General features: G+C 45.3%; 1 protein-coding gene and 1 long non-coding RNA gene across 3 annotated transcripts in view; one reads left to right on the forward strand and one right to left on the reverse strand.

The window, feature by feature from the left end:
* The window catches only part of SLC43A2 (solute carrier family 43 member 2), a 73864-nt gene extending 47839 nt beyond the window's left edge, over positions 1 to 26025 (forward strand). For both annotated transcript variants that reach the window (XM_030222088.1, XM_030222089.1), the window contains exons 10-14: positions 7190 to 7328; positions 8443 to 8572; positions 8658 to 8731; positions 15575 to 15698; positions 22841 to 26025. In XM_030222088.1, the coding sequence (XP_030077948.1) occupies positions 7190 to 7328; positions 8443 to 8572; positions 8658 to 8731; positions 15575 to 15698; positions 22841 to 23002 (629 nt within the window). In that variant the 3' untranslated portion in view covers positions 23003 to 26025. The remainder of the gene's footprint in view (positions 1 to 7189; positions 7329 to 8442; positions 8573 to 8657; positions 8732 to 15574; positions 15699 to 22840) is intronic.
* LOC115482359 lies at positions 86 to 13631 on the reverse strand. Its single transcript, XR_003944084.1, has 3 exons — positions 13620 to 13631; positions 13291 to 13304; positions 86 to 162 (listed from the first exon to the last, which is right to left on the reverse strand). It is a non-coding gene; the product is annotated as an uncharacterized LOC115482359 (long non-coding RNA).
* Positions 26026 to 26286: the final 261 nt, after the last annotated feature.

Below are 26286 nucleotides of genomic sequence, written 5' to 3' on the forward strand. Positions count from 1 at the left end.
CCCTCCAAGTGCAAGCACAATCTGTCCTCCAGCAGCCCCTCGCCTTCCTGTGTACCAGTTGTAATTTAAAATTTTTTACCTCGGGGTCCAGCGTCCGCAGTGAAGGCGCGCGGCGCTTCAGACTGCCTTCCCATCTGTCTCAGCTCTGCCTCTGGTCCCGCCCTCATTTCCTGTTTCCGGAAGGGCGGGACCAGAGGCAGAGCTGAGACAGATGGGAAGACAGTCTGAAGCGCCGCGTGCCTTCACTGCGGACGCTGGACCCCGAGGTAAGAATTTTTAAATTACAGCCAGCACGCAGGAGGGTGGCTGCCGCAGGACAGGTCGTGCTTGCAGTCGGAGGGGAGACAGAGGGAGGGAGGCACTGGGGCGTGGATCTCGGAGCAGAGGGGGGGCATGGAACTCGGAGGGAGGAGGAGGGGGGCCTGTAACTCGGAGAGGGAGGGAGGGAGGTAGGGGGGGCATGGAACTCGGAGGAGAGGGAGGCCTAGAACTCGGGGGGAGGGAGGGGGCAATTGTGTACTCACCTCCAATGTTCTGTGGCTGGCTGGTGCTGGCTTCCCTTCCCTCTCACTTCCCATTGGTCCGCCCTCTGATGTCATCACCAGGGTGGGCCAATGGGAAGTGTGTTACGAACCCAGGCATCCAGACGGAGGTGCAAAATTATTATATAGGATGGGTTGGGTTGTGTATTGACCTTTATTTTTGTGAATATAAATAGGCCGGACCTGTTGCACTCCTCATATCTTCTGGATCAAAGAAAAAATTTGGTTTGGCACAATTTTCCCCTTATATAACCATGCTGCCTATGATCAGGAGTCAGATGTTCTTTCACTCTAAGGTGAATGGATTTTCATTGTTAGTGGATAGGGTTGAACAGGGCTGAAACAAGGCAGAGTCTGTCTGTGGGAAAAGAAAGAGGGCATAGTGTACAACACCAGGGCTGTGAGGGTGAGGAAAGCCAGAGGGCTTCAGTTAATGGGAAGTGATGAAAATTAAAAGGCTGGTTTGGGGGGGGGGGGGGGGGGGTTGGTGAGCAGAGGAGGAAGTGGGAGCTGGTTGGGGATGGGAACAGAAGGAAGGAGGGGGAGAGAGCTGTTTGAAAAAGGTGGGGGAGGGGAAAAGAGAGGGCTGCAAGAAAGTACAGAATTTAGTACATGGCACATGCATTTTTCCTGGTTAAGCCATGGGAAATTTTTAGAATCCCCATCTCTGGTTCTGTAATCCTTTAAGCCAAAGTTTGCAATTTTGCCTCTCAGTTAGAGCTACCATTGCTGTACTTACAGTATATCTCCATATTAAAGTAAAAAAAGATCTATAGTTTCCCACTTCCTCCTTGCTCTGACCCTTGTGAAGCAGTACTACCTCTCCAGTTTAAGTTGAAAAGTTGTGGGGGATGGTGTGAACATCTCCTTTAGTATACTGGGAAAAATCATTCAGTTTAACAATTGAATAAATGGGTGATCAGTTGCCAAACCTGGTACTAAAACCCACAAATCTGAAGTTGAATCTCAGGCTGTATCAGCAGAGTTACCTGGGCAATGAAGGAAGCAAAGAGCATGGATGTGTGCATGTGAGGGCAGAAGAATGTGAGATTACTGAAAATGATTGAGTAGACAGCAGCTAAGAAGGGACAGTGATTTGAACATGAATAGGCAGGAAGAACAGACTAGAGGTTGTGAAGGCAAGACAAATGGGGGTAATATTACAGGAGCAGGTTATTTTGACAAGGGCGCAGCAGACATGGGCAGAAGCTTATTGTATCTGAACCTGGTGAATTAAAGCTTGGGGCAGAGGGGAGTTGGGATTGGGAAGAAGAGTGAGGGGTGAGATTGGAGAAAGATGAAACAGGGAACTTTGACCTTGCAGAATTTCTGTAGCTTTGAGGTTTTTCTGGGCTTCTGTAGCTTTGAAACTGAGATGTGGGTAGTGAAGATTTTAGATAAGATTTTGTTATTTATAGTTCGCTCTTATGCAGAGCAGAGAACAGTAGTGCATATATAATAATAAAACCAAAGAATAAAAGAAATACCATAAATAATAACAATCCCAGAAACTAACAACTCAAGAACGCAGCTGATATTTCTTGGCTTTCCTGTAGTGGACTCAGGATCTGATCACATTAAATTTTCAAAGACTTGGTCAGGGTGTGTTTAAATAAGATCATAAGAATAGCCATACTGAGTCAGACCAATGGTCCATATAGCCCAGTATCCTGCTTCCAACAGTGGCCAATCCAGGTCACAAGTACCTGGCAGAAACCCAATTAGTAGGAACATTCCATGCTACCAATGCCAGGGTAAACAGTGGCTTCCCTTATGTCCATCTCAATAACAGGCTATGGACCTTTCCTCCAGGAACTTGTCCAAACCTTTTATAAAAATCCAGGTACACGAACTGCTGTTACCACATCCTCAGGCAGCAAGTTCCAGAGCTTAACTACTCTTTTGAGTGAAAAAATATTTCCTCCCATTTGTTTTAAAATTATTTCTATGTAATTTCATTGAGTGCCCCCTGGACTTTGTACTTCTTGAAAGAGTGAAAAATCGATTCACTTCTACCCTTTCTACACCACTCAGCACTGGTCACAGTACAGATCCCTGTGGCACTCCACTATTCACCCTCCATTGAGAAAAATGGCCATTTAACCCTACCCTCTGTTTTCCGTCCAATAACCAATTCCTAATCCACAGAAGGACTTTTTAATTTTCTCAGGAGTCTTTTGTGAGGAACGTTGTCAAAAGCTTTCTGAAAATCCAGATACAGTACATCAACCAACTCACCTTTATCCACATGTTTATTTACATGTGTGCGTGTAATATACCCCCCTGTTTCGGCATTACCGCACTGGCAGCCGCTAGCATGGCTTAGTGAACAGGAGGGATAGTAAGTTAGGTAGGTAGATTTGCTTCTTTTACATTAATGAATTTTCAGTCCCCTGATAGTACACACTCCTCATTAAAGAAGCATTTGAGGGGCTTGGTTGGAAATCATATATTTCACACAATAACATACAAATGTTACACCATTGTTCAATACAGCTCAAGTAAGCAATTTTCAAACTCTGCCCCAGGATAGTTTATGGCTCCTTTTTACCCACAGACCTTGAAAATCGTGGCAAAGTGAAAGTATGCATGTACTTTGGCTGTGAAACATCGCTCTTGTTTGAACTATATGGACATTTGGACGTACTTTTTAGGCAGAGATTATTTTTTTTTTCCTGGAAAACAGAATGTACAAATTTGAAAGTATAGTCTTTTAGTTTCCTGCCTCAGCCTAACATGTCCCCTAATCCCTCTGTGAACTTGCGAAAATGACTGTCTGCATAAGCAAATTTTTTTTAGCTAACAAGCTGATATTTGAACACAGTGTACACAGGTAGCTGAGGTCATGCGGGCTGAAAAGTACACATGTACGTTTCAAAGGTAGGTGCCCTATTGAAGACTGACCTAATTGTGATTTGGAGAATTGGACGCATTTGTCCTGTTTCCATTGCATAGCTCTAGAGCTAGCGTACTGTGCTGTATTCCAAAAGCAAGTGCAAAAACATCTGCAAATGAGTCAGCAGCTAACGGTGGTTTCAGATTGTTGGAAGCCGGTGCCGAGCAAAGATTATCCTTTTGAGGTCAGGACACCCAAGGAAACCTGAGAGCATCTACAGATACCATGTTTCCTAGTTGCCTCTGCTCCTTGCTTGTTTTTCTCCTGTTGGGGGAGTAATTGCCAGGTCTTCCTGCTGGTACTGACGCACTGTACTGCAGTTACATAATTTGTGACAACTCTGCTGGCAAATGTCAGATATTTTTCACTTCCCTTTTGTCTGGGATTCATTCTGTAAATGCAGAGTCAGCAGCAGCTCATGTGATAGGCACAAGATGGGAACCCAGTGACATAGGACAAAGCCTGTACAAGGTTTCCCCCTGATAGATAAGGGAACAGAAGCCAGTTCTGCCTTCTTAAAATCACTTCAGGCACATGGCAGCTAGGGATGTTTTCAGTGCCTGTCATTACCCACTTAGGGCCCAAAGCTACCTCTTACATGTATTTATGCTGACACCAGTCATTTCTTTTTACGATTTATTCTTTCCAACCCAACAGAAGTTAGAAAGAATAATTATACAAAAGGGGTTGAGAATATCATGACTGTCTGAGGGCAAAATAACTCTCAAAAAATGTAACGGAATGAAATGAAAATAGGGCATGTGGGGGAAAAGCAGTAAAAGACACAGGTTTGAAAGTGGGCCAAATTTAGCCTAGTAATCTAGAGAAAAGACTACAAAAAAAAAAAAAAGGGCCCTATGCATTTCTGTGGGAGAAGGCATTCCAAGCTTTTGTAGCATAGAAACTTACATACAGTTAAACATAGCATTGAGGAAACTGCTCTGTTCACATTGCCTCTCTGTTCTCTGCTCTCCCCATCTCACAAAGTGCCCCACATCCAAAACTACCCTTCCACAACTCTTATACTATCCGCCAAACTGCCCTTGCAAACTTAACTATCCCTCTGCAACTACCCCACCCAAAAAACTATCCCCTGCAGCTGTCCTACCACCCCGCAAACTAGCCTTTGTAACTGCCCCAACACACCACAAAATATCGCACCCCCAAAAGCTTCCCCCTCCCCACATCTGCTCCATGCCCCCACAAAATCAAAACATACACACAGCACCAATCAAATTCAGAAAACAGGCGCAGACGCAGGCAATGCAGATACAAGCACAGAATCTGAGCACATTCACACACACATGAGGTAACATAGTAGATGACGGCAGAAAAAGACCTGTATGGTCCATCCAGTCTGCCCAACAAGACAACTTGTATGATCAGCTTTTATACAAATAGGGGCCACTAAGAGGGCCCCCTTATGAGTTGACCCATTCTACAGCCACCTTTTTTTTTTTTTTTTTTTATAGTTCCTAAATTTTGGATTAGAAACTTACTTTCCTTGGTTTAAGTCCTTGTTGAAGCCCCATTTTTTTTGTATTGGCGTTTGAATACTTGAACCTGTCTTAGTGGTCCCTGCCCTTGGACCCTATGATCAATGAAACCTCAGATCCATGCAGTATAGCCCCTTCCCTTTCTCTGTGAATAAGATTACTTTCCAATGGCCTAGTGGTTAGGGTGGTGGACTTTGGTCCTGAGGAACTGAGTTCGATTCCCACTTCAGGCACAGGCAGCTCCTTGTGACTCTGGGCAAGTCACTTAAACCCTCCATTGCCCCATGTAAGTCGCATTGAGCCTGCCATGAGTGGGAAAGCGCAGGGTACAAATGTAACAAAAATAAAATAGATACTATTGGAGATTCTACATGGAATGTTGCTACTATTGGAGATTCTACATGGAATGTTGCTATTCCACTAGCAACATTCCATGTAGAAGGCTGCGCAGGCTTCTGTTTCTGGGACGTCAGACTCACAGAAGCAGAAGCCTGCGCGGCCACATTGGTGATCTGCAAGGGCCGACTTCTACATGGAATGTTGCTAGTGGAATAGCAACATTCCATGTAGAATCTCAAATAGTAGCAACAGTGGAGGAGTGGCCTAGTGGTTAGGGTGGTGGACTTTGGTCCTGGGGAACTGAGGAACTGAGTTCGATTCCCACTTCAGGCACAGGCAGCTCCTTGTGACTCTGGGCAAGTCACTTAACCCTCCATTGCCCCATGTAGGCCGCATTGAGCCTGCCATGAGTGGGAAAGTGCGGGGTACAAATGAAAATAAAATAAATTTGACATTCCTTTCTTACTAACATTTTTTTATTTTCAATTGTAAACCGCTATGACCAAGTTGTTTTACTATGGTGTTATAGCAGAATTTTAATAAACTGTATTTGTGCTGGCCCCTTGAGATGTAAAATGGGATTGGTCAGTGACTGCTGTATGCCATGCACAATTTCTGGCAAAAGCTTTTCTGTGGAGAGCTAAACTTACAGCTAAGTCATCACATTATTCTGCTCATGATGGAGAAAATCATAACTCACAAAAACTAAAAAAAAAAAAAAAATTGTTCTTATTCCAGCCACTGTCTCAGTTGAGCTTTTAAAAGAAATTCATTTAAGTATATTCTTGATTAGTGTCAATTCAACATGCAGTAGATACTTTGTTTTTTTGAGACACAGCAGTGTTAGGAATTGTGGCAAAGCATCATCTTCCAAACTTTGTGGGTTTTTTTTCTTTTTTGCCAGAAGATTGCAGGACTATAGGGTGATGTACTATAGGTTGAGATAATCATTTATTTATTTAACACATTTATACCCCACATTTTCCCACTTAGTTGCAGGCTCAAATGTGGCTTACACAATGTTGAAAAATACAAATAGACAATATAATAGTAATCCTGTAAGTAACTTGAATATAAAGCAACAGATGTAGTAAAAAAAAAAAAAAGTACAATAATGGTCCATGAATTTTGCTATATCATAAGAAGTAGTAAATTAAGTTGGGTCTGAGGAGGAAGCCTTCTTAAACAGTGTAGTTTTCAGTGACTTCCTATAGTTGAGATGGTTATGAATTGATCTGACGGTTTTAGGTAACGCATTCCATAGTTTTGTACCTAATAATATAAAAAAAGCTGGATGCATGGTTAATTAAGGGGTGTGAGTTGGAAGGTTACTAGAAAGCAGGGCCAGTGTAAGAATATTTGACATCCTAGGCAAACATTCAGCCATCAGCCCTTCCCCCCCAATAGTCCAGCACCTCCCTTCCCCAAATATTCCACATCTCTCCTTCCCTGCTCCTTTCCACTTCCTAATGTGTCCAGTGTCTTTCCCCATTTTCCCTTTTCCTCTCCTGCCACTGCCACCCTACCTGCTACCTCCCTCTGAGCCAGCACAGGAAACACTTGTACACACTCAAGACTTGCGCCCTCCTTCCCCCTCCAACTTCATGTCGGGGGTGAGGGGGGGGGAACGGGACACAGCAGGCCTTGAGTATGCATGTGCTCAAAGGCCTGCCTTTGTGCTAACAGTGATTTTCAAGCTGCTCTGCTGCTATTTTGCCACCACCTCCTGAATTCTACTGCTTTAGGCAGATACCTAGTCTGCCTGGTGATTGGGCTGGCCCTGTTAGAGAGGCTGTCATGTGTTTAGGACTTGATGAAATCAAACCAGAGCAGATCACATCATTGCTCTTTCAGGTCTTTGGTGTCCTAGGAGAGCTGTACATTAATTAGTTGAAATCCGACTTATGTTTCCTCAGTCAGTCTCTATACTTCCATTTTTGGTGTTCTGCAACTGCTTTGCCTCCTCACGGCACCTGTGATCGGGTATATCATGGACTGGAAGCTGAAGGATTGTGAAGACAACAGTGATGAAGAGGAGGAGAAAGAAGTTGCCAAGTATGTATCTTTTAACTAACCTGTGAGCTTGCTATGGAGTGTAAACTATTACTAATGACAGTATGGGACCCTAGTATATTGCAATATGCTGCACGGGGCTGGGAGCCACTGGTCCTGGAACAGCTGGAAGTTCATGTCCTGTATTTTAAATTATTACTAAATGGCTAGTTTCCTCTATGGAAAGATGTGAATGTGTCCCAGGGATCTGTACTGGGACCAGTGTTTAAATATATTCATTCATGATCTAGAAGATGACATAATGAGCAAAGAGATTCAATTTGAAGATGACAATTAATTGCAAGGATTTGCAGAAGGACCTTGTGAAACTGGCGAACTGGGCATCTAAATGGTAGATTAAAACGTGGACAATGGAAGAACAAAGAAAAGTAATCCTAAATATGAGGGTAGTTTTTCAAATAGCCATTTACCTCATTGGGGAAATTACCTGAAAAATGTATGTCCACTGTGTGTACAACCTTGTATGCATAAGGTTACCCAGACTGAGCAGAGTAATTTTTAGCGTCAGAGAGGGGTAATTTCCTAATGGGGTACCTATGTGAAATTTCTACGATAAAGACACCACAATCACCTGTATGCCTTCATAAAGTGAGCTTTTACAATGACCGCCCCAGTGGCACAGAAATTCACGTGTGTTCTAAAGGTGCATGGACAGAGCTGGGACAGGGTTACCATGACGCATGTACAAACTACACCCCTAGGAGTGCCTACATGTTGTGGAATTGTTATTGGAGGATGTGGCAAAGGTTAACAGTACAGCTGAATTTAAAGGGAAAAAAATTAGAAGAAGTTTCTGGAGGACAGGTCTAGTAACAATTATTACCCAGGCAGACTTGGGAGTTGCCCCCCCCCCCCCCCCCCCTCTTAATGCTGGGTGCAAGCAACATGGAATGGATTTCCCCATCAGCACCTTCTAGATTCTTCCAGGTGACACAGACTCACCACTGTTTGAGACACAATGCTGTGTTCAAGGAACTTATGGTCTTATATAAAGACCTGAATTTATTCTGGAGGATCTGGTCTTATTTCCCTTTTTTTGTTTGTTTTAATACAGTGTTTATAGTATGTTTCAGTTATTTGTATTTTATTTATTTAGGGGCAACAAGAAAAAGAAGCGAGACCGTCAAATTCAGAAGGTCACAAATGCCACGAGAGCTTTTGCATTTACAAATGTGCTTCTGGTTGGGTTTGGAGTTACTTGTCTGGTTCCCAATTTGCCTTTACAGGTAGGGGCATTAGGTACAGATGTAATAGAAAGTTCTTGCATGAATGAATCCAAAATGTTTCTAACAAGACTTATTTTCCTTTTAGATCCTTTCGTTTATTTTGCACACTATTGTCCGAGGATTCATCCATTCTGCAGTTGGAGGTTTATATGCAGCAGTGTAAGTCTTTAAAATATCTAGAGCTTAAGAGTGGTGGAGTGAAGATTGACTTTTGTTGGTTCTGCGCTTGCTGGTCTTGTTTATAATTACAGTGACTTGCTGAATGAGGATTTTTGGTTTTGTTTTATTACAGCAAAATTAAGGTTGTCGACCCCGAAGGGAGGTGGGTAGGGGACTTGCCATACGCACATGTTCTCAGTGGTGTGCTGGTAAATTTTTAACAGGCTCTCTCCCCGGTCCACCTCAGCGCCCCCCCCAAAATTGCAGAGCTGGCTATAGCGGGGGAGGGGGGCAATGCATTACTCTCTCCAGGAAAAAAATTAAATGATCCCAGGTTCCAATCTAATTCATGTTTAATGTGGGATAAAATGCCATAAATAAGTAAATAAATATAAACTTTTAATGTTGAGCACCTGATTCTCAAAGTGAACATATTCCAAACACTATAATGAAAATAAAATGATTTTTTTCTACCTTTGTTGTCTGGTGACTGTTTTTCTGATCATGCTGGCCCAGTATCCGATTCTGCTGCTATCTGTCCTCTTAACTCCGTTTCCAGGGCTTCCTTTCCATTTATTTCTTTCTTCATTTCTGGTCCTCAGCTTCTGCCTATTTTCTTCATCCATGTGCAATTTTTCTCCTCTCTTCCTTTTCCCTCATCTCATCTCTTTCCTCACTTTTCTCTCCCCTCCATCCATGTGCAATTTTTCTCCTCTCTTCCTTTTCCCTCATCTCATCTCCTTCCTCACTTTTCTCTCCCCTCCATCCATGTCCAGCATTTCTTCTCTCTCCCCTCCTCTCCCATGCATGCACCCATGTCCAGCAGTGACCCTCCTCTCCCATGCATGCACCCATGTCCAGCAGTGACCCTCCTCTCCCATGCCCTGCATGCACCCAGATGTCCAGCAGTGACCCTTCTCTCCCCTGCATGCACCCATGTCCAGCAGTGTACCCTCTTCTGCCCTGCCCTGCATGCACCCAGATGTCCAGCAGTGACCCTCCTCTCCCCTGCCCTGCATGCACCCATGTCCAGCGACCCCCTCCATCCACCCATGCCCAGCAGCGACTCTCTTTTCCCCCCCTGCCACCCCCTCCCGAGCTGTTTTATGAAATTCTTCTTCTCCTCCCTCCCCTCCCGCCCTCCCGATCCGGTCCCTCACCGCGCGCCCGCTTGTTTTTTAAATTCTTGGCTTCCAGCGCCGAGTCGCCGACTGAGTCCTCCCTTGCCGATTCGCGCTTCAAAATGGCCGCCGAGACTTCAGCTGAAGTCTCGGCGGCCATTTTTAAAGCGCAAATCGGCAAGGGAGGACTCAGGACAGTCGGCGACTCGGCGCTGGAAGCCAAGAATTTAAAAAACAAGCGGGAGGTGAGGCGGATCCGAAGGGAGGAGGGAGGGAGGAGAGCCAGAGCCGGCTCGCTATTTTCAACAACCGGCTCGCAAGCCGGAAGAAAATTTAACAACCGGCTCTTGCGAGCCGGTGCGAGCCGGCTCCAGCACACCACTGCATGTTCTCCATTAATAAGTAGGATGGGACCACTGCTTTGTTTACTCTTTGCAAAAATACTAGGACTAGGGGGCATGTGATGAAGCTACAAGGTAGTAAATTTAATACGAATCAGAGAAACCTTTTCTTCACTCAGCGTGTAATTAAAGTCTGGAATTCGTTGCCAGATAATGTGGTAAAGGTGGCTAACTTAGTGGGGTTTAAAAAAAGGTCTGGACTGTTTCCTAAAGGAAAAGTCCATAGACCATTATTAAATTGACTTGGGGAAAATCCACTGCTTATTTCTGGAATAAGCAGCGTAAAATGTATTGAACTTTTTCAGGATCTTTCCAGGTATTTGTGACCTGGATTGGCAGCTGTTGGAAACAGGATTCTGGGCTTGATGGACCTTTGGTCTGTCCCAGTGTGGCAATACTTATGTACTTGTGTTCTTATCTACACAGCTGACTGTCATTCAGGACAACAGTAATAATGGCAGAGCCCAAAAAACACAAAAGTGTTCCGAGTATACGTCGGTCTTCCTGTGCAATCCTCTGTTCCTTCATTTCCTTCAGTCTGTTTGTCTTTTTTACAATCATGCTGGTTGGACAGAGTGTTTGTTTGCTTCTCTTCTATTCTGCCACAGGTCTGGTTTTTGCCATTCAGCAGCGTTTCTTGCATCTCATTTTCTTTTGTTTTCTTCCCAGTATTTCTGCACCTCCAAAATACAAAAAATGATATATACTCTATCCCTGGGTTCAAGAAGTGACCCTGCTGCAGATGCACCATATCCCACTCCAGTGCCTACAACCCGTGTGTCTGATACCTAGGGAGGCCCATGAGATGAAAGATTGTGCCCTGTGTTCTAAGATGTTCCTGAGCATCTGCCAGAGTTGCATCCACACTCTTAAAGTCTTCCTCGCTTCTAATCAGGGTCCTAGTTCTTTGTCTCCTAAATACACCTCAAAATGGCACTGTTAGGTGTCCTGCTTCAGGAGTCTCTAGGAGAACTCCAGCCTTTATCCACTTGCCCTCCACGTTCTTCACCTGCACCAGTGGATCCTCTACTAGACACAGTGCATACGTTCTGGCAAAAGACTCGGCAGTGCCATCAAAGGCCGGTTGACAGCACCAATAGCAAAACGTGAATCCATAGCACAGTATTCAACCAAACCTAAAATGAACCTAGTTTATCCCATGTCAACATTGCAGGGGCATTGGAGGACATGGACTCAGTGCCATAACAGGCAGTGTTAGTACAGAATCTTCCTGTTTCCCTATCTGAATAATAACTATGATCTACCCTTCCAGAAACTACTGAAAACTCACCTTTTCAAACAAGCTTACCCAAATGACCCGACTTAGCCTAGGGGCCCTCCCACACAACAACCCATATTATCTTAGACCTCGTCCTCTATTAATGCCCTTATCCTCACCCTACATATCCCACATCTACCTCATACCCCATCCCCTGTTAATCCCACATGCACTACAATATACGTTTTCTCTACTACACTTTGTAACCTACCACTATGTAAGCCGCACTGAACCTGCTATGATTGGGAAAGCGCGGGGGTATAAGTGTAACAAATAAATAATAAGCAGAAATATTGGCAGATCACGTGTCACCATGTTGTGCATGCAACACATGGGATTCCTAGTGAATCCCAGCAAGTCCAAGGGCAACTGAACCTTTTTTTGCTTTGGAGGGCCAGACAACTCAAACATTGACCCTGTCCCTACGTTTCCCTGGTTGCCAATGCAGTGTGGGGCAAAAGTTTGGTATTGCCAAGACCCTGTGGCCCACTCCATTGTGCTGCCTATGTGGTCTTCTGCCTCAAGATCTAAGAGATGCAACCCTGCAAGGCATGGGAAAAAGGGAAGACTGAACCCAGGTTCCAAATAGTGCTCTTGCACACTAGACTTCCCAGAGGAGGGTATCCAATTTGGAAAAGTAGCAATAGAAATCAAACAAAATTAAAACATGGAAAAGAAAATAAGATGATACCTTTTTTTATTGGACATAACTTAATACATTTCTTAATTAGCTTTCGAAGGTTGCCCTTCTTCCTTCTTCTGAGGAAGAAGGGCAACCTTCGAAAGCTAATCAAGAAATGTATTAAGTTATGTCCAATAAAAAAGGTATCTTCTTCTTTTCTTTTCCATGTTTTATTTTGTTTGATTTCTATTGATAACCTTAAGAGTGGACTAACACGGCTACCACACTCCTCTACTTAAGATGAAAAGTAGCAAGGAAGCTTCTGTGCCTGTGTCATAGAGCTAGTCTCGGCCCTCTGTGAGAGCTGAGTGTATCTTTACCTTCATCTCTTGTAGAAGAAGAATGCTGAAGAACTAGATCCATCAAGGAGAAGTGACCTCCTTCAAGCTCTAACATAAGTCTGTTACACAGTTCTTTTTTGCTTCACTTGTATTACCTGACACTAACAGGCTTATTTTCAAAAGAGAAGGACACCCATCTTTCAACACAAATCGGAAGATGGGCGTCCTTCTCCCTGGGTCGCCCAAATCGGCATAATCAAAAGCTGATTTTGGGTGTCCCCAACTGCTTTCCATTGCAGGGACGACCAGAGTTCTTGGGGGGGTGTTGGAGGCATAGCAAAGGCGGGACTTGGGCGTGCCTAACACATGGGTGTCCTTGACAAGCACTTGGATGACTTTACTTGGTCCTTTTTTTTTGTTGTTGTTGCGACCAAGCAACGAAAAGGTGCCCGAACTGACCAGATGACCACCGGAGGGAATCGGGGATGACCTCCCCTTACTCCCCCAGTGGTGACTAACCCCCTCCCACCCTCAAAAAAGTTCTTTAAAAATATTTTTTGCCAGCCTCAAATGTCATATTCAGGTCCATCGCAGCAGTATGCAGGTCCCTGGAGCAGTTTTAGTGGGTGCAGTGCACTTTAGGCAGGCGGACCCAGGCCCATCACACCCCCCCCCCCCCCACCCCGTTACACTTCTGGTGGTAAATGTGAGCCCTCCAAAACTCACTGTACCCACATCTAGGTGCCCCCCTTTCACCGTTGTGGGAAGTGGGTTTTGGGGGGGGGGGCTCAGCACACAAGGTAAGGGAGCTATGCTCCTGGAAGCAATTTGTGAAATCCACTACAGTGCCCCCTAGGGTACCTGGTTGGTGTCCTGGCATGTCGGGGACCAGTGCACTACGAATGCTGACTCCTCCCACTACCAAAGGGCTTGGATTTGGTCGTTTCTGAGATGGGCGTCCTCAGTTTCCATTATCGCCGAAAATCAGAAACGACCAAGTTTAAGGATGACCATCTCTAAGGTCGACCTAAATTTCCAGATTTAGGCATCCCCGACCGTATTATTGAAATGAAAGATGGGACGTCCATCTTGTTTCGATAATACGGGTTTCCCCACCCCTTCACGGGGATGTCCTGCGAGGACGTCCTCAGAAAAACTTGGGCGTTCCTTTCGATTATGCCCCTCTAAGTATCCTTGCTATATTGTCCTATTCTCACAACAGTCAAGAATGGAAGAGATCTTCCAGGAAAGAATAATCTGATGGGGGAAAAAGGTGAATAGGTGAAATACTGCTCCTGACTGGCCTCTTCAGAAAATGGATTAGGACGCATTCAGGATCCCAGCAGGATCATGCACAGGAGATTGGATATCCAGCCCCCTGGCTCATGCAGTTCTTTCTTTGTCTGATGAACTTGCTTGATATGAGCCGATATGAGGCCCACTCCTTTCATGGAGTTGCCCCACTTGACACTTAAAGCCACTTCTTCCAGACCTTACACTGATCAATAATAATGTCAGGCATGTGTGTTGCTGCCAAGGCCTGCAGGAGAACTCCATCTTGGAGCTAATCTGATGCAGTTCTTTCAGCATTGGTCCCATCAGCAAATCTTGCCTGCCACCACTTGGACTGCCTTCTCCCAAGCAGGAGGCCAGGGTTGCTGGAGTGTTAGATGGCTGATTCTAGCCCTTGGCCTAGGACTGTTGGTTCTCCACAGATTAAGGCTAGGTAGAGCTCAAAGTAGAACCTGAAGTTACTGCCAAAGCAGAGCATCCAGTTTTTTTGTTTTTTTTTTAACTGTTCATAGGCTGCAGAAACGTTTTCATGCATCACAAGCCTAATCTGGCCTTACCAGAACTCTGGGAAGTTTCACTGATTTTGTCAGGTCCCTGTAGCATATTTTCTATAGACATTTCACATCTGTTTCTAGCGTAAAAGAGTAACTGGAGCTGGGCCTATGGCTGTAGCAGTATGGGACCTGGGTTTCTGTTTCCTGACCTGAGCCGTTTTGGTGACCATTAGATTTGCTTCACAATGGGCTTCTTTTGTAGTCTTTGAGAATATGGGGCCGAATATTCAAAGAGATTTATCTGAGTAGTAGTTACCACTAATCATATAAGTCCCTTTTTGTGAATTGTCAGTGGCACTATACATATAATGTTAGTGAAAATCTAACCACTCTGGCACTATAAGGGTAGTGGTGGGGCAGAATTAGGGTGGTGAAGATGTTCCACCTAACTGACGATATTCAGCCGCTCTCTGTGTAGTTATGTGGTTTAATTTAGGTCAGAAATAAAGCTGGCCTAAATTGAACAGCATAGCTATATATGTATAGCGGGTGAATATTGCCTAGTGGTTAGTGCAGTACACTTTGATCCTGAGAAACTGGATTCGATTCCCAGTGCAGCTCCTTGTAACTCTGGGCAAATCACTTAACCCTCCATTGCCCCAAATACAAACAAGTACCTGTATATACTATGTAAACCACTGTGAATGTAGTTGCAAAAACCACAGAAAGGCGGTATATCAAGTCCCATTCTCAATATATGTATAGCTACTACTGTACATATAGCAACACTGAATATACATCTTTTTTTGTGTTAAATCTTTATTGACAACAAGATTCAGGAGCAACTCCTCACAATAAAAATAAGAGTGAGGACAGTGTATATCAAAATCATTTTAGCCCCTTCTGTACTCACCTCCTCCTACCTACATGCTGCTGAAAGATGTGCACAACTGGCCTGTATTGTTTCTGTAATGTGTATTTTTCTAAGTGCAGCAACAGCCTTTTAAACACTCCCTGTGGAGTTTAAATATACTGACCTGATGGGGAATTAGTCTTCTCTTGCCATATTTCCAGTGGACATGGGAACACACTGAAACAGGAGGGGATGGTTGGAAAGTGATTTAGCAGCCTACTGTTGTCATGTGAAATTGACGTTTTCATGCTGTAAGGTTCTGATCCCAGCTTCTCATGTTGAGAACTTGTTGAATGAAAAGCAGATTTTGGTACTGTGCTTGTGGAAGAGCTGGAGGTACAGGTGCCCCTGTCTGAAGCTGTTTGTTTTTCTTAAACAGATATCCTTCTACGCAGTTTGGTAGTCTGACTGGATTACAGTCTCTTGTCAGTGCCCTCTTCGCTCTGCTGCAGCAACCCTTGTTCTTGGCGATGATGGGACCTCTCAAGGGAAATGCCTTCTGGGTAAGGAAGAAGGGAGCAGAAAGGGGGACATGTTGGCCCAGCAAACCCCAGTTAATGAAGGGTGCACAGTGTGTACTGCAGTTAGTGGCAGGGATTCCTGTATCAAATTGAAATTGTTCACTTCTTATCTGAAAAAGGATTCCTTGCCCTGTGGAAAGAGAGCTTTTAGTATTACTGTGGCTTCTGCTGGGGAGTGCTTGAAGCATGATAATACTTTATTGGTCTTGAGGAAGGTTTCTTGCTATACCACCTTATCTATCGCCAAAAAAGTAAATCCCAAAAGAAAACGTGAAAGTCTGGTGAAGCAAAAATAACAGATGTAAGCAGAGATCTCTACAAAACACAATTGAGTATCAATTAATTGGATAATTTATAATTTTTGTAAGAGTTCAAAGGAGGGTTCAGCAAAACTTCAGTGAGTCAGACCGCCAAACAGTGGCTCACTTGAAAGCTCCATACATCATAGGATACTCTCCTGCCAGAACTCTCAGTTTAAACTGTGATTAAATTTTGTGCTTAAACCCCAAAATAGGTGAAATTAGTCTCTCCCTTGGGATATTTCTTAGGTGGTACCACCTTATCTGGCAGATAGGTCAAAGCGGTTTATATACCAAAATAGAAGCATAAGGAAAAGAACTACAGTTCTCAAAGGGTTCTGAGAATGCTCTGGCTTGGAGGCTTTTAAGAGTAGTGACAGGCGTGTAGGCAAGCCGGCAAACATTTTTTCAGATCAATGTGGATGAGCACCAAGCCAGAATTCTGAATGGAGGAGTGGCCTAGTGGTTACAGCACCGGGCTTGACACCCAGAGATTCCAGGTTCAAATCCCACACCTGCTCCTTGTAATCTTGGGCAAGTCACTTCACCCTCCATTGCCTCAGGTACAAACTTAGTTCTCCAAGGACAAGCAAGGCTGCTTGTTCTCACGATTGGGTCGTCGTCCACAACGGCCCAGGAGACCAGCAAATCTCTAAAGCAAACAAATTCTTTCTAGAATGCACCGGCGTGCGGGCATAGCGAACCACGCATGCGCGAATGGCTTCCCGCCCATGGCACGAGCGTGACATCATCAGTTATTTTTCATCCGCGTCTGGAGTGACACAGTGTTCTGCTGTGATCATTTTGGCCCAGGAGACTTCTCGTAGCGTTACCGCTTCTCTTTTCTTATTTTTCTTCTTCGTTTTTTCTGTTTTCACAGAATTTAAAAAAAAAAAATTTTCCCTTTATTTCTTTAGTTTTTTCCACTAAAGTTAGTTTCCTTCTTTCTTCGTCTCGGCCGGGTTTTATTTTCCTTTTTTGTGCCTTTTTAATTGGCACAATCGCGTCCTTTAATTTCGCAGCCGCCATTTTTCCATCTGTGTCATTGAAGACACCCAGCGGCTTCAAGCATTGTACTCGGTGCAACCGAACCATCTTGGGTACCGACCCCCACACATGGTGTCTCCAGTGCCTTGGGCCCGATCATTTGCCAGCTGCTTGTAAGCTGTGTTCTTTAATGAAAAAATTGACCCAAGTGTCTCGGGAGGCTCAACGTGAAAAACTTTTTGCGGATCAGTCCAGTCCTTCGACATCGATACCAAGGTCGGCGGCGTCGACATCGAGGGAAGCATCGACTTCAAGAGCGCAGGTAATGGCTGCCCAATGACCATATCGTGCTGGGAGCAGCGAGGCATCGAGTGGGTCTCCACCTGTCTCGAGGCCTACTACTATGCAGGCCCCCCGGGGTCGACCTTCGTCGCACCCGGCCCCGAGGAGGCATGAGGATTCCACATCCTCTTCGGTACCGGGGAGTCTCGATGACGGGCGTCAAGCGAAAGCTAAGAAGCACCGTCATCGTTCTCCTTCCATGCACGGTACCGAGAGCTCTGGGGAACCGAGGGATTTGGCACCTGAGAAGCGTTGGTGACGAGAGGACTGCTCACCCTCTATACAGGAGGTGCCGATGCGTCAGTCTTCTGGCAGCCTGGTACTGGCTCTCGAGCCCCGTCTGATTCTGCCACCGACTCCTGCGCCAGCCCCTCGGCCTTTTCCAGTGGAAGCTCTCGACGAGCGCATCAGGGCCCTTCTTCCAGAGCTTCTGGAGGGATTGCTGCGCCAGTCTACTTTGGTGCCAGTGGTGCTTGCGCCTTCTGCACCGACTGTTGAAACGGCATCTGGTCCTTCGCCTGTGGTGAGGTCTCCGTCCTCGGTGCCGCTTGCGGCATCAGCGTTGGCTGCCACCCGGGTCAACTCTCCTTTGACATCAGCGGAGGAAGCTTCGCCACAGTCCAGGCAGAGGTCGACTTCTCAACATCTCTCTCGAGGTCGTCGTTCCTCGACGTCAAGACAGGCTCGGGTTTGGTCGGCTCTTAAAGAGCTTTTGTCCGATTACCGATGATGAGCACTCGTGGGAGGAAGATCGCAGATTCTTTTCTGAAGAAGTCATATGGGGTCCCCTCTGATCCTACTCCGCCAATTGAAAGGAGGATGTCTCCGCCTGAGAGTTTTTTTCTTTTTCTTCCTTTGTTCGGGAAATGTCTAAGGCTATTCCCTTGCCTATGGAGGTTGTGGATGAGCCCAAGGCCAAGATGCTCGAGGTCTTGGATTATCCTTCTCCACCTACAGAGGTTGCAATGGCTCCCTTGCATAACACACTCAGGGATGTTCTTATGTGAAACTGGTCGTTCCCTCTCTCTAATCCAGTGGTCCCCAGAAAAGCTGAGTCCCAGTACAGAGTCCATGGAGAGCCGGTAATGGTGAAGTCTGAACTACCTCACAATTCCATGGTGGTGGATTCTGCTCTCAGAAAAGCCAAGAGTACTAGGGACTACGCCTCGGCGCCCCCAGTCTAGTCTAGGACCTTAGATTCTTTTGGGAGAAAGACGTATCAGGCCGCTATGCTCGCAGCCAAGATTCAAACATACCAGCTCTACACGAGCATCCACTTGGAACTCGGTGAGGCAGTTGTCCAGTTTGGTCGAAGCACTTCCTCCGGAGCTCGCCGAACCTTTTCACCAGGTGGTCAGGCAGCAGAAGGTGAGTCAAATTCCTGGCCAGGGGTACTTACGACACTTTTGATGTGGCATCCAGAGTAGCTGCTCAAGGTATAGTGATGCGCAGACTCTCATGGCTGCGCGTCTCTGACCTGGATCATAAGACCCAGCAGTGACTGGCGGATGTTCCTTGCCAGGGGGATAACCTTTTTGGTGAAGACGTAGAGGATATGGTCGATCAGATCAAGAAGCACCATGATGCTATGGATTCTCTCTCCCGCCAGGCATCTTCTGCTACCACCTCCTCATCTAGGAGGTTTTTTTGGAGGGAAGAGGAGTGCTCCCTATTCCTATAATAGGCGTGGGTACACTCCTGCTTCTTGGCAGCCTGTCCAGGCTCAGTCCCAGCGCGCTCGTTCCCGACAACGGCGTTCACCTAAGGCCCCTGCGGCTTCCCAGCAAAAGCAAGGGACGGGCTTTTGACTGGTTCCAGTGCAGCATAGCCTCAGAAAAAGTGTCCGTGCCAGACGGCTTGCCGGTCGGAGGGAGGTTGATATTTTTTCACCAAAGATGGCCTCTCATAACCTCCGACCGATGGGTTCTTCAAATAGTCCGGTTAGGATACACCCTCAATGTGATATCCAAACCTCCAAATTGCCCACCGGGAGCTCATTCTTACAGCTCCCAGCACAGGCAGGTACTTGCAGACGAACTATCCGCCCTTCTAAAGGCCAATGCGGTCGAACCCGTTCCACCAGGGGAAGAAGGGCTGGGATTCTATTCCAGGTACTTCCTTGTGCAAAAGAAAATGGGGGATGCGTCCCATCCTAGGCCTAAGAGCCCTGAACAAATTCCTAGTCCGAGAAAAGTTCAGGATGGTTTCCCTCAGCACCCTTCTTCCCATGATTCAGGAAAATGATTGGCTATGCTCTCTGGACTTAAAGGATGTCTATATCCACATCTCGATGCTCACAGGAAGTATCTTCTATTTTGGTTGGGAACTCGGCACTTTCAGTACTGTGTACTGCCCTTTGGTCTCGCGTCTGCGCCCAGGGTTTTCACAAAGTGCCTGGCAGTTGTCGCAGCATTATTTTGACGATTGGCTGCTGAAGAGCACCCGGATGACTATTCGGGTGCTAGAACTTCTGGGCTTCTGATCAATTATCCTAAGTCCCATCTTGTCCCGGTTCAAAAATTGGAGTTCATTGGAGCTCTGTTGGACACACGGACGTCTCGAGCTTATCTTCCCCAGGCAAGGGCAGACCATCTCTTGGCCCTAGTGTTCATGGCTCGAGCGTCTCAATAGATCACAGCTCGACAGCTGTTGAGGCTCTTAAGACACATGGCTTCCACAGTTCATGTAACTCCCATGGCACGCCTACATATGAGATCAGCTCAATGGACTCTGGCTTCCCAGTGGTGCCCGGCCACAGGGAATTTAGAGGATGTGATCCATCTCTCCACCAACTTTTCCAGTTCCCTTCAGTGGTGGACCATTCGCTCCAATTTGACCTTGGGACGTCCATTCCAAATTCCTCAGCCACAAAAAGTGCTGATGACGGATGCATCCCTCCTGGGGTGGGGAGCTCATGTAGATGGACTTCACAGTCAAGGAGCTTGATCCTTTCAGGAAAAGTCTTCAGATCAACCTCCTGGAATTGTGAGCGATCTGGAACGCTCTAAAGGCTTTCAGAGACTGGCTGTCCAACCACATCATTTTGATTCAGACAGGCAGTCGGGTTGCTATGTATTACACCTTCAAGCAGGGGGAGCACTGGATCTCGCCCTCTGTGTCAGGAAGCCATTCAGATGTGGCTTTGGGCATGCCGTCGCGGCATGTTTGTCCAAGCCACATATCTGGCAGGTGTAAACAACAGTCTGGCCGACAGGTTGAGCAGGGTCATGCAACCTCACGAGTGGTCGCTCAACATGGGCGTTGTCTACAAGATCTTCCGAGTGTGGGGCACCCCCTCGGTGGATCTTTTTACCACTCAGATCAATCACAAAGTCCCTCAATTCTGTTCCAGACTTCAGGCCCACGACAGACTAGCGTCAGATGCTTTTCTCCTGCATTGGGGGACAGGCCTTCTGTATGCGTATCCTCCCATACCTCTAGTAGGGAAGACTTTGCTGAAACTCAAGCAAGACCGCGGAAAAATGATCCTGGTTGCTCCCTTCTGGCCTTGTCAGATCTGGTTTCCTCTTTTTCTGGAGTTGTCCTCCGAAGAACCCTGTAGATTGGAGTGTTTTCCGACCCTCATCACCCAGAACGAGGGGTCGCTTTTACATCCCAACCTCCAGTCTCTGGCTTTCATGGCCTGGATGTTGAGAGCTTAGAAGTTGCCTCCTTGGGTCTTTCAGAGGGTGTCTCCCGAGTCTTGCTTGCTTCCAGGAAAGATTCCACAAAAAGGTGTTACTCTTTCAAATGGAGGAGGTTTGCCATCTGGTGTGACAGCAAGGCCCTAGATCCTTTTAATTGTTGTACACGGACCCTTCTACACTTCTCAGAGTCTGGTCTCAAGACCAATTCCGTAAGGGTTCATTTTAGTGCAATTAGTGCTTATCAACGTGTAGAGGGTAAGCCTATCTCTGGACAGTCTTTAGTTGTTTGCTTCATGAGAGGTTTGCTTTTGTCAAAGCCCCCAGTCAAAGCTCCACCAGTGTTATGGGATCTCAACGTTGTTCTCACCCAGCTGATGAAAGCTCCTTTTGAGCCACTGAATTCCTGCCATCTGAAGTACTTGACCTGGAAGGTCATTTTCTTGGTGGCTGTTACTTCAGCTCGTAGAGTCAGTGAGCTCCAAGCCCTGGTAGTGTATGCATATTATATCAAGTTTCATCATAACAGAGTAGTCCTCCGCGCTCACCCTAAGTTCTTGCCGAAGGTGGTGTCGGAGTTCCATCTGAACCAGTCAATTGTCTTGCCTACTTTTTTTCCCCATCCTCATACCTGCCCTGGTGAAGACAAGTTGCACACCTTGGGACTGTAAGAGAGCCTTTTACATGGAGCGGACAAAGCCCTACCGACAGTCCACCCAATTATTTGTTTCTTTCGATCCTAAAAGGAGGGGAGTCGCCATCGGAAAACGCACAATTTCTAATTGGCTAGCAGATTGCATTTCCTTCACTTATGCCCAAGCTGGGTTGACTTTAAAGGGCCATGTCACAGCTCATAATGTTAGATCCATGGCTGCGCCAGTGGCTCACTTGAAGGCAGCCTCTATTGAAGAGATTTGCAAGGCTCCAACGTGGTCATCAGTACACACATTCACATCTCACTACTGCCTCCAGCAGGATACCAGACGCGACAGTCGGTGTGGGCAGGCGGTGCTGCAGAATCTGTTTGGGGTTTAGAATCCAATTCCACCCCCCCTAGACCCATTTTTGTTCTGTTCCAGGCTGCACTCTGTTAGTTGATTTTGGTTTCAGGTCAATCTATGCTATGTCCTCGGCGTTGCGAGGCCCAATTGACCAATGTTCATTGTTTTAAGTGAGCCTGGGTGCTAGGGATACCCCAATCATGAGAACAAGCAGCCTGCTTGTCCTCGGAGAAAGTGTAGATACATACCTGTAGCAGGTATTCTCCAAGGACAGCAGGCTCATTGTTCTCACAAACCCACCCACCTCCCCTTTGGAGTTGTTCTAATTCTCTAGTTGCTTTTTTATTAAACTGACGATGTCACGCTCGTGCCGCGGGCAGAAAGACGTTCACACATGCGTGGTTCGCTCTGCCCGCGTGCCGGTGCATTCTAGAAAGTTTTTGTTTGCTTTAGAGATTTGCCGGTTTCCTGGGCTGTCGCGGATGACGACCCAATCATGAGAACAATAAGCCTGCTGTCCTCGGAGAATGTCTGCTACAGGTATGTCTCTACACTATTGTGAGCCCTCCAGGGACAGGGAAATATTCATTGTAACTGAATGTAGCTCACCTTGAGCTACTACTGAAAAAAAGTATGAGCAAAATCCAATAAATTAAATATAGATCAATTTGTGGGGGGGGGGGGGGTGGAATCTGTTGAAATACAGTACATGTCACCTGGTCTAAGCAACCAGAATCTCAGACAAGGGGCTAGGATGAACCATTATGGTGTGAGGTGTATGGTGCAAAGCCACGTGTGCTTCTGCTGCATATTTCTAGGATCATACTTACATCTGTCTGATTCTGTTTCAGGTGAACATTGGTCTGCTGGGCGTTAGCATGTTTGGTTTCTGCCTTCCACTCTATCTTATCTTCTACAAGAAGAGATTGGAACGCGAGAGACAGCAGAAGAATGAAGATGCCAAACTCTTCCTCAAGATCAATGGCTCCCCCAATCAAGAGGCCTTTGTGTAGAGTATTCAGCTTCTTAACATATTCCACCTCCTTTCAATAAGGGTGCTAATCCTGGACTTCATCCATAGAACCCCCTATTCTGTCACTCTTTGATCGAGAGTGCAGAATTGGTCGTTTTCCTTCTTGTCTAAGAAGGATTCTTAAGTATTTCTCATCTCTGTTCATTGGGAGGAGAACCTTGGGACAGTAGGGGTATTTTTATCTGTCGCTCCACTTCCACTTAGCCTGGAGAACACTACAAGGATATCTGGAGGGCAACGGAGAATGTGGTAGTATTAAACAGCAATTGTTAAATTCACAAAGGATGTTGGCTAAAAGCAATTTGATTCTCTAGGCTCATCTTGCAGTCTAAATAAATACTCGGTCCATGCAGAGCTCACCCTGTGCCATCATGACTCCTGCTTCAGTAGCTCGACATCATGCACGCTTCGCCCAGCACCCAGGAGGAACTGATTTTTTTTTTTTTTTTAATGAATTAACTATACTGGAAAGAGTCTGGTCCAGCACTACTACTACTGCTTGACTTGTTCTCTGAGAGGTAGGTGCCTACAGCTGCAGGGGCTTTGGTGTCCAGATCATGATTGGACACAGTCAGCACAGTGATACGGTTTACTTTGTCTTTAGCAATCTTGTAGCAGAAATTCTGGCACAGATGATCTTGAGTCAGATGCCATCATCTGCAGGAACAGATTCGGGATATGAACCTCCCTCCATCCTAACTGCACCCTTGATGCTGCTATCTTTGTGAACAGTGCCAGACCAATGGTTCCAGTAATGAGAGGAGAGCCCAGCCTTCATCCAAAAAAAAGAAACAAATCTGCTTATAGACTGTAATAAAACTTTTGTAGCCAAAGACTACAGAATACTGTAGATTGCTTCATATCCTGCAAGAGCCTGTCATTGGCAAAGGGAATTTATTTGCACTCACTGATGCAGTTTAGATTACGGTACGGCCCTGGGTCATTCCTAAGCTTCAGTTCTGAACAGTTATTAAAGTGTACTGTTTTGGCAGCTTTAAACAGTATAAAGCGGAGATCTACTAGAGACAGTCACCTGCAAGAAGAAACCGTCACTGTCTGGCCTGATGGTGTTGGCCTTCCACTGGTGTAGTGACAAGTGCTTCGCATTGTAAGACTTTGGCAGTGACTGACTACATCTATTATGGAGCAATAATGCCCCCTGGTGTCATAATGCATACATGCCAGTTTTGTTTTTAAGTTCAGAAATGACAAAACGTACAATCAGTATATCCAACGTAGTATTTTAAAGCAATAAGTATTTATCTGAGTATGGTATAGAGTGATAACATCCATATTTTATTTTTGTTCTTTGCATGGTTCCACTGAGGAGGTTTTCCATCACCAGGATGAACCTGGTCTCTGATAACAGTATGTTGTTGCTCTTTGAATGTTCTTTTATTGTTTCTTCCATTCTGAATTGCTTGAAGGATGAGAGAAGTAGGAACTTTTCAGTTTTCATTACCAATGTTTATGACTACTTTTGGGTTGAGTTAGTCAGTACTGGACTTTTAGGGGGTAGTTTTCTAAAAGGACACCTGTGTCCATATTGGGGGTGGGGTGGGGGGGAAAGGCATCTATTTGAAGCCTGTTTTATAAAGGCAACATGGGTGTCTGTGTGCTTTTATAACGGAGGCTTCTAAAACCAGCTCCATTTGTGCACAAATTTTAAATCCATTTTGAAGAAGGGGTACATTTGTATGTTCTCTCTCTGTGTATACTGCAACTACCTGAACTGTGTCCCTGGGAATGCCTACATGAGATCTTGTTAATGTGTTTAATGTGTGCACTGCACACACACATTTGGCCGTGCAGTTTTAGAAGACCCAATCCCCATGTGGAAAATGTTTTATAAAATTACCCCCTTAATACAAATGTTGGTGCTTTAAGTTCCCTTTTCTTCTTCCTCTATGCTTTTCCCCCCGGGGTGTGACACTGTTATTAGGGTGATCCAACAACTATCTGGTACTAACGATATTTTGGAGGGTGGTGGGAGGAGAAGAGGACTAAGTGATAGCAAAACACTTGGAAAAGCCAACTGCCAGTTTCACCAGATGACTCGTATTCATCTTATGTATGTACCATTACCTTCATTAGAATTTGTTTTTCATATTTCTCTGTTAAATGGCAGATGTATGGTTTAGCCCTAACTGTTCTGTTTTGGTGCTGAAGTAATACACACATCCCCTGTGTGCCCGTGTATTCTAGACTGAAATATAATCCAAACTTTTGGTAGGCCAGACAGACAGACTATCAAACTGTATTCTACTTAATTCACATGCAACATATGAATATTAAGAGATGATCAGTATACTACTACTACTACTTAACATTTCTAGAGCGCTACTATATAGAGCTGTAACAGCTTTAATAGCAGCTAAATGTCTGTCATTGTAAGTAATGCTGGGAATCTGTGCTCCAAATTTATAGTTGGGCCCATTGTTTGCAGTTCATTTCCTTTAATATTTCTTTTTTAAATGTTGCAAGTAAAAATAATACTTAACCAAACAATGCCAAGAAATGAAGCCCAACTTTGGACCAAGTTTAAATTTTTTTAGCGTCACAGATTCCTGATGCTGAAGCAATGTTCAAAACTTGAACCAAATTAATTTCTTGGTATGTTTTTTTTTTTTTTTTAATATCGTAAGTAAAATAATAAAGAGTGAACTGCAAGTTATGGAACTGATGATTATAACTTGGAGCATTGATTCACTGTACTGCTTCGAGTGGCTTTTACACTAACTGTCCCTGGGGTGGCAATGCTGACGAAGCCTGTTCACTTTGAGTGGGCTTCATCGGCATTGCCACACAGGAAGGCCTTAGTTGTTCAAGCTCTTTATTCTCAAGATCCTAGGGAAGATAATGCTTTAAACAGTAGGAAAGTGCCTATTTCAAGCCTGAAGAAAAGTAGGCATGTGCTTTTTTTGGCCATTTATTCAAGGATTCTGTAACAAATGCATGCTTACTATTTTTATGAGGCAAACCCTTATGCTCATGTCTAGATTACAAAAAAAACAAAAAACAGTGAAGCATAAAGAGCAAGGGTTCCTAAAGTCCATTAGTTTTTTTTTTTTTTTTATTGAAGATTCTCAGGGCAGTGTGTGGAAACTCGGCTGTGTCGAGTTCTCCCAACAGCAAGTGCCTGCTTCAGACGCCTTCTTTGAATAAAGATAAAGGTTTTAGCTTTACTCAAAGAAGGCTCCTAAGGCAGGTACGAGCTGTTGCAACACGGCCGTGTTGAATCCTCTCACCACACTGCCCTGCGAA

Source organism: Microcaecilia unicolor, chromosome 13 (assembly GCF_901765095.1).
Source record: "Microcaecilia unicolor chromosome 13, aMicUni1.1, whole genome shotgun sequence".
NCBI classification, from domain to species: domain Eukaryota; kingdom Metazoa; phylum Chordata; class Amphibia; order Gymnophiona; family Siphonopidae; genus Microcaecilia; species Microcaecilia unicolor.